General features: G+C 41.7%; 2 protein-coding genes across 4 annotated transcripts in view; one reads left to right on the forward strand and one right to left on the reverse strand.

Moving 5' to 3' along the window:
* pde1cb (phosphodiesterase 1C, calmodulin-dependent b) overlaps positions 1–14,300 on the forward strand; it is a 98,055-nt gene extending 83,755 nt beyond the window's left edge. For all 3 annotated transcript variants that reach the window (XM_060868560.1, XM_060868569.1, XM_060868579.1), the window contains 6 exons: positions 4,629–4,710; positions 4,862–4,982; positions 5,678–5,847; positions 7,653–7,865; positions 8,007–8,069; positions 9,128–14,300. In XM_060868560.1, the coding sequence (XP_060724543.1) occupies positions 4,629–4,710; positions 4,862–4,982; positions 5,678–5,847; positions 7,653–7,865; positions 8,007–8,069; positions 9,128–9,144 (666 nt within the window). In that variant the 3' untranslated portion in view covers positions 9,145–14,300. The remainder of the gene's footprint in view (positions 1–4,628; positions 4,711–4,861; positions 4,983–5,677; positions 5,848–7,652; positions 7,866–8,006; positions 8,070–9,127) is intronic.
* LOC132844833 (protein THEM6-like) overlaps positions 1–15,954 on the reverse strand; it is a 261,817-nt gene that overhangs the window by 54,026 nt on the left and 191,837 nt on the right. The gene's annotated exons all lie outside the window — the stretch shown is intronic.

Raw genomic sequence — 15,954 nt, forward strand, 5'->3', positions numbered from 1 at the left:
TAGGAACAGATTATAGACATGTAGCTGCTTATCAGTGGATTTGGCAACACTCTGATTTATTTTACACTTCCCTTCCAAAACTATGAACGAAAAACACAGAGATTTGAATCTAGATTTTTTTATGAATGTTTTTGTATCCTCTTAGAAAATTCTAGGTTCTAGATGAAACAGTCCCTTAATACTAGTCATTCATTCATTCAGCCATTCATTCATTTTCTACCGCTTATCCGAACTACCTCGGTTCACGGGGAGCCTGTGCCTATCTCAGGCGTCATCGGGCATCAAGGCAGGATACACCCTGGACGCAGTGCCAACCCATAAAAGGGCACACACACACTCTCATTCACTCACGCAATCACACACTACGGACAATTTTCCAGAGATGCCAATCAACCTACCATGCATGTCTTTGGACCGGGGGAGGAAACCGGAGTACCCGGAGGAAACCCCCGAGGCACGAGGAGAACATGCAAACTCCACACACTCAAGGAGGAGGCGGGAATCGAACCCCGACCCTGGAGGTGTGAGGCGAACGTGCTAACCACTAAGCACCGTGCCCCCCAATACTAGTCACAATAAATAAATAATAATAATCTAGCACATCAGCTGTAGTGAGAACTAAAAAAATATATTAAACACAAGTGCTAAGACCCGACGAGTTTGTCAGTCAAACTAGAAATACATATAGATTACAAAAACTTCTCAGAATTGTAATTAATTCGTTTGTGAATGCTGTTCTTTAGCGCTGTAATAATTCATATGGAACACATTATGTATTTGTTTTACACTCAATCCTTGTGCTGTCCTGAAACCTTTTATCTAGGAACAACAGCGTTAAACTCCACTATCGCCCGTCTATAGCGTCTGTAATAAAGCACGTTTATTGTCACTTTAGAATTCGTAATTTCGTACGTTTAATAAAGATTCCATAGCCTTCTTTCTTATATTGCTATTCAGTATGATTGTGTTTTAAACTATAATTAAAAACCCTGAGAGAAATGATGACTAGGCAGTGTTGCAAACTAAGACACACCAGTAGCGTTTGTGGTTTTCTCACAGAATGTGTTACAAAAAAAAAAAAAAGATGCGATATTAGATAAAGAGCGAGGAGGAAGAGGAAGAGGAAGAGGCATGTCATGTAGACCAGAGACCAACTACAAACACTCTTATTTGAGACCAGCTTAGTTGAAATTGCACAAACAGGATGTAACGATAAAGAAAAAAGAAAAAAGTGTACAGAGTCTTTCACCTGTATATTAGCTTGTTAGCTTTTTTTTTTCTCACACACATGAAAGTGTTTAAAATGTCTGTGAGATGCTCACATGCTGATCTTCAGCGAATGCCTTGACTTGATGCGTATGTCTTGGTCTTTATTAGTCCAAATTCCTTCAGGAATAGGTGGAAGTGGGATGTAAGTCAAGCCCCGCCCACATCTCTACACCTGTCTATCAAATTAATGAACACAATCATAAAAGACGTAAAAGAAAACCTAAAGGAGTTCTTAATTATAACAAAATATCAATGATATATCTACCACAAAGAAAGGATGATGGAAAAACAATCATTTTTAAGAGACAAATACTTTTTTTTTATTTAAAATAATGCGTCATAAGGAATAAGGATTACCTAATTTGCTAAATGCAGCACCTAATGCGAGCGCAAGCTAATGTGTGCCTTAGTTCCAGATAGCTAACAAAACTAGCTAACAACATTTTTTGTTAACTTGCTTTATTCTAAAGACGTTGTGCATCAGACTGAATACCTCACTTTTGTGGTATTCACAATTTTGTACATATAAACAGATATTTTTGTATTTTTGATATTTTTGATACCTCTGAGTTCTTTAATTGTGATGTTGTAGGTAATCCATGTTCGGCTAGCTAATGCTAAAAGCAGTGTAATTCTGCAGTGTAATTTTAGTCATCTAGATGCTTGTAATTTTTTATTATTAGATGCAAGCTCCTTTAAGCAAACAGCTATAGTTTTACGTCATGAAGCCAGATGCTAGCACACTCACAACACTACATTAGTATTCACTTGGCATTTGCAGGTTTTACAATAGGAAAAAAAATCTGTGTTTCTGACTAAACAAAATGTGTAACAGTGCTATTTTGAGAAAACGGTTTTGTGTGTGTGTGTGTGTGTGTGTAGAAGAGAAAGATACGGTACAGAAACATAAGTAGTTGTGGTCTGGTATGCAAGTGTGTGTGTTGTGTGTGTGTGTGTGTGTGTGTGTGTGTGTGTGTGTGTGTGTGTGTGTGTGTGTGTGAGAGTGTGACTGAGAGACCATTTGTGTGTGTGTGTGTGTGCGTGTATAGAAGAGAAAGATACGGTGCAGAAACATAAGTAGATCTGGTCTGGTATGCAAGTGTGTGTGTGTGTGTGTTGTGTGTGTGTGTGTGTGCGAGAGTGTGACTGAGAGACCATTTGTGTGTGTGTGTGTGTGTGGGTGTGTGTGTGTGTGTGTAGAAGAGAAAGATACGGTGCAGAAACATAAGTAGATCTGGTCTGGTATGCAAGTGTGTGTGTGTGTGTGTGTGTGTGTGTGTGTGTGTGTGTGTGTGTGTGTGCGAGAGTGTGTGCGAGAGTGTGTGTGTGAGAGTGTGACTGAGAGACCATTTGTGTGTGTGTGTGCGAGAGTGTGACTGAGAGACCATTTGTGTTTGTCAGCTGCACCATAGCTCTGATGTGACAGAGAAACACTGGGCAGGAGGTTAACAACAAGCTGAGACTTAACTCCACTGCAGCTTTGTACACACGCCCACTTACACAGACAGGAAGGGCTTATAAATGATGTATCCTAGCACAGATGTAAAGTCTGATCAAATCCATTGATACTGTACAGCAGCCCAGGTGAACACAGCAGCACTTCCTGATCAATCAAACTGCAGCTAAACTCAAGGTTCAACAGCTGATTCAGTGTTTGGGCAAAATATATCGCTTTAGTTGAAGTCTCTGTGAACGACAGGTCAGATCAGTCACAAAATGGATTGTTTTTCTTTTTCTTATACCTTGCATGCTGTTTATTTTGCTTTACTGCAATAAACTGACAGTACTGACAGTAACAGACTATCTCCACCATTATTCTGACAACACAGAGGCCACACCTCCTCCATATTACTGACATTAACATAGGCCACACCTCCTCCACATTACTGACATTAACATAAGCCACACCTCCTCCACATTACTGACATTAACATAGGCCACACCTCGTCCACATTACTGACATTAACATAGGCCACACCTCTTCCATATTACTGACAGATACATAGGCCACACCTCCTCTATTATACTGACAACACAGAGGCCACACCTCCTCCATTAAACTGATAGGAACATAGGCTACATCTTTATTATACTGCAATACAGAGGCCACACTTCCATATAACTGACAGGCACTTAGGCCACACCTTCTCCATACTACTGACAGGAACTTAGGCCAAACCTCTATGTTACTGATGGGGAAAAAAGCCACACCTCCTCCATATTACTGACAGGAACATAGGCTACATCTCCTCCATTATACTGACAACACAGAGGCCACACCTCCATATTACTGACAGGCAAAAAGGCCACACCTCCTCCATATTACTGACAGGAACATAGGCTACATCTCCTCCATTATACTGACAACACAGAGGCCACACCTCCATATTACTGACAGGCAAAAAGGCCACACCTCCTCCATATTACTGACAGGAGCATAGGCTACATCTCCTCCATTATACTGACAACACAGAGGCCACACCTCCATATTACTGACAGGCAAAATGGCCACACCTCTAGAATATTACTGACAGGAACATAGGCTACATCTCCTCCATTATACTGACAACACAGAGGCCACACCTCCATATTACTGACAGGCAAAAAGGCCACACCTCTTCCATATTACTGACAGGAGCATAGGCTACATCTCCATTATACTAACAACATAGAGGCCACACCTCCATATTACTGACAGGCAAAAAGGCCACACCTCCTCCATATTACTGACAGGAGCATAGGCTACATCTCCTCTATTATACTAACAACACAGAGGCCACACCTCCATATTACTGACAGGCAAAAAGGCCACACCTCCTCCATATTACTGACAGGAACATAGGCTACATATCCTCCATTATACTGACAACACAGAGGCCACACCTCCATATTACTGACAGGCAAAAAGGCCACACCTCCTCCATATTACTGACAGGAGCATAGGATACATCTCCATTATACTAACAACACAGAGGCCACACCTCCATATTACTGATAGGAACATAGGCCACCCCTCCATATTACTGACAGAAACATAGGCCGCACCTCTAATATACTGAAATAGGCCACACCTTCTCCAGTATACTGACAGTCCCATAGGCCACACCTCCTCCATTATACTGACAGTCTGACAGTCCCATAGGCCACACCTCCTCCATTATACTGACAGGCCATTTCCTTCACAGTTGTATCAAATAATATCAAGACCCTTCTAATGTGTGCATCTTTACTCTCCTATTTAACAGTTATACTCACAGAAACAGCCAAAAAGTCTTATCATTTATTACACAATTCATTTATTGTGATTACATCGCAGTTGCATTTTTGTTGGCTAATTCCTGTTTTCTGTCGATGTTTAGGGTGATAAAGAAGCAGAGCTGGGGTTGCCATTCTCACCGCTGTGCGATCGCAAGTCCACCATGGTGGCTCAGTCTCAAATCGGTGAGCAGTGTGAACGCTTAATGTGGTTCAGTTTCAGTTGACTGTGTAAATGTCATTCTGCCACAGACTCGAAGAGCCGCTCTGTTGTCGTGGCATTAACGCCGCAAACCTTCTGCGGCACTAAGCGGGTCGAGTCTTTCTGTGTACGCAGGGTTCATCGACTTCATCGTCATCCCCACGTTCACTGTCCTCACAGACATGACGGAGAAGATCGTCACGCCGCTCATCGATGAGGCCACACACTCCAGCCTGAGCGGTTTCCGTAGGTCAAGGTCAGGACCTGTACACTCTGATTCTTTTGGATCGTAGGTCATTTCATTTGTTTCAGCATTTTTTCAGCAATTTCTCATATCTAAGCACATTTCAATGCAGATTTTTCCCTTTTTTGAGCTGATACTCAATCCAGATATACGAACCAAAAGACTAATTATAGATAAGTAGTACATAATCAAGGGGGGCACGGTGGCTTAGTGGTTAGCACATTCGCCTCACACCTCCAGGGTTGGGGGTTCGATTCCCGCCTCCACCTTGTGTGTGTGGAGTTTGCATGTTCTCCCCGTGCCTCGGGGGTTTCCTCCGGGTACTCCGGTTTCCTCCCCCGGTCCAAAGACATGCATGGTAGGTTGATTGGCATCTCTGGAAAATTGTCCGTAGTGTGTGAGTGAATGAGAGTGTGTGTGTGCCCTGCGATGGGTTGGGACTCCGTCCAGGGTGTATCCTGCCTTGATGCCCGATGACGCCTGAGATAGGCACAGGCTCCCCGTGACCCGAGGTAGTTCGGATAAGCGGTAGAAAATGAGTGAGTGAGTGAGTGAGTTTAAAGTGTTTGTCATGTTTCTTAAGACATATCGGTTAACAGCGTGCTTATCGTGACTGGATTCTCTGGTGACATTCTTATAGCCGTTAGATAATATCAGCTTATGCTCATATATTTTACATCCTCTAACCTCTTACCGTATCTCTTCAGTCTCAGCAGCATTTCCACAGCAGAAACCAAGCAGGTGAACAGCCCGGCCTCGGAAAGCAGCGCTTTACACAACTGCTCGCTGCTAGCTGTTGACCTGAAGAACTTCAAGGCCATTTGGAACGAGCAAGTTCTTCAGAACCGTGAGAGGTGGAAGGCTCGTGCTGCCAAGGGTGAGCTAGAGTCAGCGGTGATATAAGACGTTCACACTAGTTCCACCATCCTGCATTCACGTTATCGAGTGTTCGTGTGTGAACGCGTGAAATTCTCGAAGAAAAAAAAACGCAAAATGGTCCTAACAAAATTGATCAAGTATCTGATGTGATTGTGTGGTATCTGGGGAAACCCTTCACTACTGCATAGTTCTTAAAGTGACAGAATTTCCAGAACTGCAGTATGTTTCTTTTGTAGTAAAGTTCTAGGATTTTAAATTCTAGTTAGCCTCGAATGTGAAAGTAGGCGAAAGTTATATAAAAAGTTTTCATTCTCACCACTACACAAAGTATCGTGTAAGTCAGAGATGGTTAAGGATGGATGGCTTCCGGGTTCTATGAAGCCAGTCCCTCAAAAATAGCAATGGGCTTTGATTGGTTAGCTGGCCCAGTGTGTTGTGATTCGCTAACTGCCTAGTTGCACGTTTTTCGGAAACGTCACGCCCCTTACCTTTACAAGTAATCTGTGTTTTGGTGGTATTAGAAACAATGGCGTCAATAAAACCATATAATAAATCATACTTACAGGTTGTGGCCCGTAAACAGCTTATGTTTTTAAAGTTGGAACTGCTCCATCTTTCAGGACAAGCCGTTGGGCGAATCTTGCATTGAACTCGCGAAGATTGTGGAAGCTTTCCTCCGTAAAATGTGCAGCACAGAGAGCGAGATTTGGGTAATAATTATGAGGGACCGAGTTAAAAATAAATTTTAACTATTGATCCCTAACTTGCCCGTCCCTAGGAAGGCTGAACAAAGTGGACCTGCAATCTGGGTGAAAATAACAGCGTTTCGTCGGCATCGCGGCAACGACACTCCAGCCTACTAACTATACCACAACAACTCTTCTCCACAGCAATATAAAATGGCCACCCCCCCTTATTTAATATTCACAGAGGAGGGGTTTATGTAAATATCGGGGTTAGTGATGTCAGCAACCCTGGAGGAATGTCGTGTAGTCCCTACCGGCCGTTTGCTGTAGTCCTTAGAAATGGATTTCTTTAAAAGCAAATATCTCCGTTTGCTTAAAACGTTGAACGTTGTAACTTTGCAGATGTTGTTTATGCTCAAACAGGAACATTACACACTAGCTAAAGTTAGAAAAGTGAAATCGTGTTTGACCACCCCTTAACACACAGGAGGACTTGAAGTCACTCTGGGAATTGGAAATGGGTGTGTACATTAATACACCTTGAATGGCAGGTAATACATTTGCGGAAGTCCATTCCTGCCTAAATAAATCCAGTAATTTAGCTCATTAGTTTTCCTAATGTGAAAACTGAAGGCTTTAGTAAAGTCTGAAATGTTCTTTACATCTTTACAGCTGTGATGCCGACAGAATATAAAAACGGAGCTTAAAACAAATACATCAAGTAAATACGTGTATTCACTTGTCTGCATGTTCTTATTGTATTTTGAACATTTTTGCATGCCTGCTAAACTCAAATATTTGAGTTGCTGCTAGTCTCTGAGATTTGAACTAATGGCAGCTATTACAGAACAATTGACACATGCGGTAATCTCATTTACACGTTGTTTATATCTCTCTCTACGTTGCGTGTGACATATTTCACACAATTATTCTTTGTGACTCGCACATAAAAAACGCCCACTCGATTGCACATGCTAATTAGTTCTCTAGGGCCGCACATTTACCTTAAACTCCAAGCTGGTAGTCAGTGAAGTTTGATCATAAAGAGGATACGATCGCAGTCTGCAGCTCTATAGTAAGTGATTGAGATACGGTTTAATATTTTAATATTAAACAGAAACAGAGGAGAAGGCCAAACGTGAGGCTGAGGAGAGGTCTCAGCTGGAGGCAGGCCATGAGGGACAGACAGAGGCAGGGACGGACCAGACGGTACCAAAGAGTGAGGGATCAGGACAGGAGCCAGAGCCAGAGGGGACGACGAGCGGTCCAAGTGAGACGGAAAACGCCGAAAACATGCCAAGCACGCAAAGCAACACGCAACTACATAATGGTACATAAACAGCATTGATTGCTTAATAAATACTGAAAAAAGCTAAATTCAGATATCCAAGTTCACGTTTATACCTGGGTTCTTGCAGGCATTGTTTGTTAATAATATAGTTGTGTTTGACCGTTAAATCTGTTAAAACAGGTGAGGTGTCGGAGGATGTGACATCACCGGGAAGCAATGATAGTGAAGACAAAGCACTCGGAGGTAAAAAACCAACAGTTCTGCATTTCCCTCTATTGGAACTTTTTCTCTGTAGTTGTGTTTTTTTTTCTTCTCAGGAAAGAAATATTTCTTAACAAATGCTTGATTCAGCATGTCATGCAAACTGGAAAGTCTAGGAGTGAAAACTGGTACCATAATCAGTCCAAAATCACCTACAGTCATCATATTTATTCTGTGATTATTTCTGAAAATAATTACATTTAAGATTAAAATGAATAGAAATTGGCCTTAGAGGGGGGGCCACGGTGACTTAGTGGTTAGCACGTTCGCCTCACACCTCCAGGGTTGGGGGTTCGATTCCCACCTCCGCCTTGTGTGTGTGGAGTTTGCATGTTCTCCCCGTGCCTCGGGGGTTTCCTCCGGGTACTCCGGTTTCCTCCCCCGGTCCAAAGACATGCATGGTAGGTTGATTGGCATCTCTGGAAAATTGTCCGTAGTGTGTGAGTGAATGAGAGTGTGTGTGTGCCCTGTGATGGGTTGGCACTCCGTCCAGGGTGTATCCTGCCTTGATGCCCGATGACGCCTGAGATAGGCACAGGCTCCCCGTGACCCGAGGTAGTTCGGATAAGCGGTAGAAGATGAATGAATGAATGAATGAATGGCCTTAGAGGACCTTAAGCCAACTATGGCAGCTATTAGATATCCAATCTAATCAGTTACAGAAATCATTGACTTGTTCATCTTTATGTAATACTTAATTCTGATTGGGCAGGAAATGTTGAGACAGAACTGTAATTAATTCCCTTGTTCTCGTATGTTTATTGTTCGTATAATATCCTCGACATGGTGAAATTGTCTAGTAGATTATTATTTATTAAGTGTTACATTACATTACATTACATTACATTACATTACATTACATACATTAAGTGTTATTGTAAGAGTAACAGTAACAGAAACCTGTGATTTGTCTTACATTTGTCACTACTGTCAGAACTACTTATGATTTCATTCATTATTCAACACCAATTGACCAATCAGAATCAACGCTGTGGAATATTTTCGTATTGCATTACTGTTTATTGGATTTCTCTTTACAGAGACGGAAAAGGAATAGCGAAGGATGGGCGCTGGATGGAGAATGTCTATACTGTTTAGACCTCTACATTTGCCTCCTGCTCCTGTCCTCCTGGCACTGTGTGTGTGTGTGTGTGTGTGTGTGTGTGTGTGTGTGTTCTGAAGCTCCACAGCACCCTCCGCTGGATAAACCTGTGCTTAGACTGCTTCCTTCTTTCAGAAAGACTTTCGATTGCTCTCTGTTACTCCATTGACTTTCTTAAAGGCAGATCCGTTGAGAAGGTTGGTGTGTGAGGCAGCCGAAGGAGTCAGCCTTCTTTTTATCGACACTCGTCTGTCACAATGTCTCAACGCCTGGACTGGCTGGCGAATACGCAACCAGCTGCCGTCACATTCACTGGATATTTTTATTTTTAATTTAATTTTTTTTGATGTCTGTTATTTTTTACGGAAAGAAAACATCGAGTGCCTTCGTCTATCTGCCGTTTGTTTCTCCACCACTTCTCTTTTTCGTTCTTTCCTTCTTCCTGTTTTTCTTCCAGCGTCAGCACGTTTGCTCGTCTTTTCTATTAGAAGCAGAAGCTGACTCAGGTCGTTTCTGCTCTCTTAATGCCTTTGCTTGAGCTCTTGTCATTCGAAACGTTATTTATTTGCTGCTTCCTGACTGCTCAGCAACCTCATTCACAAAACAGCCATTTTTTTCCAATTTGCCAGCTGCTTAAATTGCACCACATTACACCAGGAACTCAAGTAGAGAGATTTAATGCATTTCAAATAAAGTTATTTATATACATTCGTCAGATGAACTTACCAAACAGAACATTTTGCCTAATTAATATTTGTTGCCTTAATAATAAATAGTGTTTATATCTTACTTGTATTTTTAAAATCGCATGCCATCTACGTGTAGTACGTCAAAAAAGACCGGACGTGTCGTAATATCGAAGGCAAACGACGAGAATGACACGATGAGTAAAATAGTCAGCAAAGTGGTGGTGGATGTGACTTGACACAAAACGAAGTTACTGTTATACCACCTGTTATACAACTCTTAGGATTTGCCAAAGGCATCGGTTAAAGAACGTCAAAGTCGTCATACTTTTTATCCACATACCATTGACCTGAGAGTCAAATAAGTTCCTGTTATCCTACATTCGTCACTATCTCTCATTTGGAGTTAAACTACTGACTTGTTACAAAATCACCGACACTGGAGACTCCTTGCCGAAATCTCTATAGAGAACACTTGACCATATCAACATGAATTCATTTACCTTCTGACCAATCAGATTCAAGAATTCAGCAGCGCACTGTATCACATCGTGACACACTTTCAGAATACAGGATGACGAAAGTGAAAGTGACGAAAGTGACGTGACGTATGGCTAAGTACGGTGACCCATACTCAGAATTCGTTCTCTGCATTTAACCCATCCGAAGTGCACACACACACACAGCAGTGAACACACACACACACACACACCGTGAACACACACCCGGAGCAGTGGGCAACCATTTATGCTGTGGCGCCCGGGGAGCAGTTAGGGGGGGGTTCGGTGCCTTGCTCAAGGGCACCTCGGTCGTAGCGGGCCCGAGACTCGAACTCACAACCTTAGGGTTAGGAGCCAAACTCTCTAACCATTAGGCCACCACTTCCCACGGATAAACACACTCTAATAAAGTTCCACCAAAATGCTCTCCAAAAAAGGTCTTATCATTTTATATATCATGATATCAATAGTTTCCCATTTAAAAATGTAAAAATGTCTCTTTGAATCTCTTTGACCGGAAAACCTTGAAAAAGATAAATTAATCACGCACATTTTTATAATTCAAGCTGCTGCATTTCCCAAAGCAGGGCTTTAAACTTTATGATGGAAAAAAAAGACACTTCAGATTCAGTCATGTGGAATAATGATACATACATGGCAACAAACACTCGAATGTAATCTTGCCTCGTGGCTCTACACTTTTGAGTGTGACAGTATAAAAGTATCAGCTTATAAACCATAACACAGCTTATGCCACAAGTGGATTAGTTTATACCGTTACATGCAAATTGAAAAAATACAACACACTCAAAACTTTCAACACACTCTAGTGTGTATGTGCATTTTACTGGACACTTGATCAAGAGATCAAGCCTTCAGAAAAAGTGGCTGTATTTTCTAATCAACCCAGTACACGTCGATTCGCCTTCACATGGTATTACAGTCAGTAACACTGCAGGAAAGTCAGTAGCACCGCATGACTGTGGGTTGTACCACAGGACAGCTGATTACCTAACAGGACAGTCGTTCGCTCCACAGGAAAGTCTGTTGCTTTACAGGATATCCAGTTACGCCACATTACAGTCAATCTCACCACACTAGAGTGGGTTGCTCCAAAGGACAGGCGGTCATATGGCACGACAGTCATTTGCACCACATTACAGTCAGTCAGACAGCAGGACAGCTGTACCAAAGGAGACAATTAGTCACAGACAATGATCAGTCAGTTGCACCGCATGACTGTAGGTTGCACCACAGGACAGCTAATCACCTAGAAGGACAGTCAGTTGCTCCACAGGAAAGTCAGTGACTTTACAGGACAGTCAGTCACACCACACAAGAGAGGGTCACTCCATAGGACAACCGGTCACATCACATGACAGTTAAACAGCAAGACAGCTGTACCGAAGGAGAGAGTCAGACAGACATGGATAGTCAGTCACCCCACATGACAGTCACTCGAATGTCATGGTAGTTACACTGCATGAGTCGGTCCCACGACAAGGCAGTCAGTCACACCACATGCCAGACAGTTACACCCCATGATATTCGGTGGCACCACAAGACAGTTGCACCACATGATTCAGTTAGGACAGTCATTCACACCACAGTTAAACGACAGCGACTTTTGTCCAGGTACACAGATAAATGATTGACGACAACGACTACATATATTATAGCTGTAAATAAAATGTAGATATTAACCATACCACTGTGCAGTGTCGGCAATATCTACAACGTGAGGCAGTGAATTTCAACTTCTGGTACTCTGTTATGTGAAATAGGTCTTGTTTGTTTTTTCTTCATTCATCATGCTGGTATTGTTCCCTGCTAGACTCACTGACCTCTTCTGTCTTCTCTGCTGTATAATACATTTAGAAATTATTATGCATTTAAAAAAAAAACGCAACGTCAAAAAGTCGTAATAACCTAGGGGCCTGATTTGTGCTACCTTGCGTGCTCATTCGTGGGTTCCTAGACTCACTGTGTGATTTTTTTAATTTATTTCTGTACTTATATTAACGTGTCCCAAATTAGAACCTGTAAATAACTGTATAGTTTAGTCGGATTTTTTTATTTGCATACTGTACACACATATTACTACGTGTATGTATATTTATGTTTTTTTGAGTTAAATGAACAAAATGTTAGCACATAATGTGGCCGAAGAAAGATCTTTTCTTTTTTCTTTTTCCTTTTTCTTCTTCTTTTTTTTTTTTTTTAACCATTTTATGGGAAAATGGTTTTAGTGTTTCTACTGAAGTCTGTAATCTGAATGGATGTGAAATGCATTTAACACGATTATAATTATCGAAAAGTTTACCTAAGAAAGAACAAATTCCAGCCAGAGGGTTGAGATCGTGTTTGACTGGAACGTCTGCTTTGCTTGTTGGAAACCAGGTTGATTTGTTTGTCACTGTTGATTTGTACTACGTATTTAATAAGCAGTACAGTACGTCTCCCCTGTGTACACACACACACACACACACACACACACATCATATATGTATACGTATATATATATATGTATATATACACGATGCCCTATAAAAGCAAACCACAGTAACTATACCAGCACTGAAACTGAGAAAAACATGTTAGTTTATTTGGGTCATTAAACTTAGAACCATGTCACTGGGATCATTTGGTACGTCATGGTTAATATTTTCAAATACGATACGCACGAAATGGAACACTTTGCAGACATGGAGTAAAGCACATACCGCAGCAGTTTGACAAACTATTATGGCTCCTTCACTAAATGATAACCATTTTTTAACACATGATTTTAAGCATTGAAAAAAAAAATCCCAGCTACCTTTTTTTTTTGTTCATGCCAATTGTTTCATTCTTGTAAAGAGCCATTTTTCCCCTAAACGGATGTACAAAAAGTGTGTTCTAACAAATTTACACTCGAATTGTAGTTACTGTGTTTTGCTTTTTTTCTTTTCAGGCAGCACTGATGAATTTCCAGCTCTTACACAGGTACCAAACATGTCAGCAACTATTTAATCAATATTTAAATGAGCTAGAAATATTACCAAAATGTCCAGGACACATGAGTTTAGCCCTTACATATACGCCATGAATTCATAGAGATTTGTTGTGTAGTATGTTTAGGCGAGGAAATAAGTTTGGGATTCAAATTTACTTTATGATAATGAACAGAGTCCAAGTTTGAATGAAATGTGAGGGGTAAAAATGGCTGCCATTTGTAATGTGATGTTGTCCACCAGGGGGCAGTGTGTTTATAGGACAGAAGGCTGGAAACTACCTGTGCTTAGACTTACACAACACGTGTGCTGCATGTACTGTTCATGTACAACAGGCTTACCTGTGAGTGTGTGTTGCTAAATGAACACACACAAACACACACACACACACACACATAAATTTATTTATTGCATGTCTATATAGTATGTCCGGGTACAAAATGCTGCACTTCTGCAAGTAGTGTGTTTGTATATGCAGTTGTTTCATATGGACAAGTGTGTGTGTGTGTGTGTGTTCTAGACACCTGGCCTTACAAAGCACTTCACAAATTTGTAGCATTCATCATAATGTCTCACATGCATGGTGGTCTGTATATGGTGATGTAATTTGGGAAAATTCTACAAGAATTCTACAATGTGACTTTCTGTGTCATTTGTGTGTGTGTGTGTGTGTGTGTGTGTGTGCATGTGTGTGTTTGTGGATGTTATTTACATTATACATTCTGCTTAAATACCTGTAAGATGGCATACATTTTAACTAGGCCTCGGTGTGTGTGTGTGTGTGTGTGTGTGTGTGTGTGTGTGTGCATGAGAGAGAGAGCTGACCTTGTGCAATCCTAAACGCTGACACTGTGATGTGTAGATGAGAGAGACAGAGAGACTGAACGGCCATCATTCACAATAAACATGAACTCAAAGGGCTCTGAACAAAATGACTTTCTTCTTTCCAGTGTGTGTGTGTGTGTGTGTGTGTGTGTGTGTGTGTGTGTGTGTGTGTGTGTGTGTGTGTGTGTGTGTAGGAAATTGAAAAGAATTAGGATATCAATATTAAAAAGAAATAAACTCAGCAAGACAAAGAATAACTGAACGTCACTGCAAATCTTGAGCACAAGGTGGCGCTCCCATTAAGAGGAATAACGCTGTGTGTGAGTGAGTGAGTGAGTGAGTGAGTGAGTGAGTGAGGGAAAGAGAGAGAGAGAGAAAGAGAGAGAGATGCTAGTGTGTTTGTGCTTATCTGTGTATTCCTGCAAGGCTTGATGGAATCACTTAATGGCTGTGTTTATCACATTGAGAGACTCCTTTTAACAGCAGGAAAGCAGTTATTTAATTATCCAGCAGCTGTTGCACTCTGTAGCTTTACAGTCAACTCCAAAAGAACCTGCAGCCATGTCAGTCTCTTCACCTTCACACACACACACACACACACACACACACACACACACAAGACAGAGGAGTAAATTCCACTACCTGGGAGCCATGTTGTTTCAAGCAGCCTCGTTGCTGTATAATCTAAGATCGATACAGTATAAATATAAATTAAGGTTGTATACGTCTTGTTCTAGGGTCCATTGGTACATATCATTTCTTTGAGGTTAAGCTGGCTCTGCCAAGAGTTCTGAAATTCCAATTATATAAAATTAGTATACCACAGATTGTGCAAGTGTGTTATTTTTTTCGTTTAGCTCTAAGCAAAAAAAAAGGTGTTAAAAAAACATAAAATGAATAAATTCCTCACTGTAAGCAGGCACCACAAGTTCAAGAAAGCAACCCTAGAGATCAGTAATGAGTTCTTTCCTCGTCACCCATCGTAAACACGTGAATGCAGGAATTGAATACGTTGGAATAACACGTAGAAACAGGAGTCACAGAACGGTGGCTTAGTGGTTAGCACGTTCGCCTCACACCTCCAGGGTTGGGGGTTCGATTCCCGCCTCTGCCTTGTGTGTGTGGAGTTTGCATGTTCTCCCCGTGCCTCGGGGGTTTCCTCCGAGTACTCCGGTTTCCTCCCCGGAGACATGCATGGTAGGTTGATTGGCATCTCTGGAAAAATTGTCCGTAGTGTGTGATTGTGTGAGTGAATGAGAGAGTGTGTGTGTGTGCGCCCTGCGATGGGTTGGCACTCCGTCCAGGGTGTATCCTGCCTTGATGCCCGATGACGCCTGAGATAGGCACAGGCTCCCCGTGACCCGAGGTAGTTCGGATAAGCGGTAGAAGATGAATGAATGAATGGGACCATTAAGTTTTAAGGGACCATTTGACTTTAGTTTATGAGTTCTGTTTAGGGCACTGGATATAATATAATACTGGTTATAATAAGCAGAAAGGTGCATCAGGAGGTAGGATGGGTGGGGTCCAGGGAATCCACTGTCATGTGGAACGGGTCTATTTGGTCAAAACATTGCTGAAATAATTAATAATATACAGCTACCCATAATGACTGCATTTTCTTTGAATCTTGCCAGAAGTTTAGTAGCTGCTCACTGACCACAAGTTCAGAAGCTGCTTACTGACCCCCCCTCCTACCGTCTTCTCCATAGAAAAGGTGATCAGACTAGAGTATCCTAACTAAGATTAGTCTTGAGTAGT

The sequence above is a fragment of the Tachysurus vachellii genome, chromosome 1 (genome assembly GCF_030014155.1).
Source record: "Tachysurus vachellii isolate PV-2020 chromosome 1, HZAU_Pvac_v1, whole genome shotgun sequence".
NCBI lineage: Eukaryota > Metazoa > Chordata > Actinopteri > Siluriformes > Bagridae > Tachysurus > Tachysurus vachellii.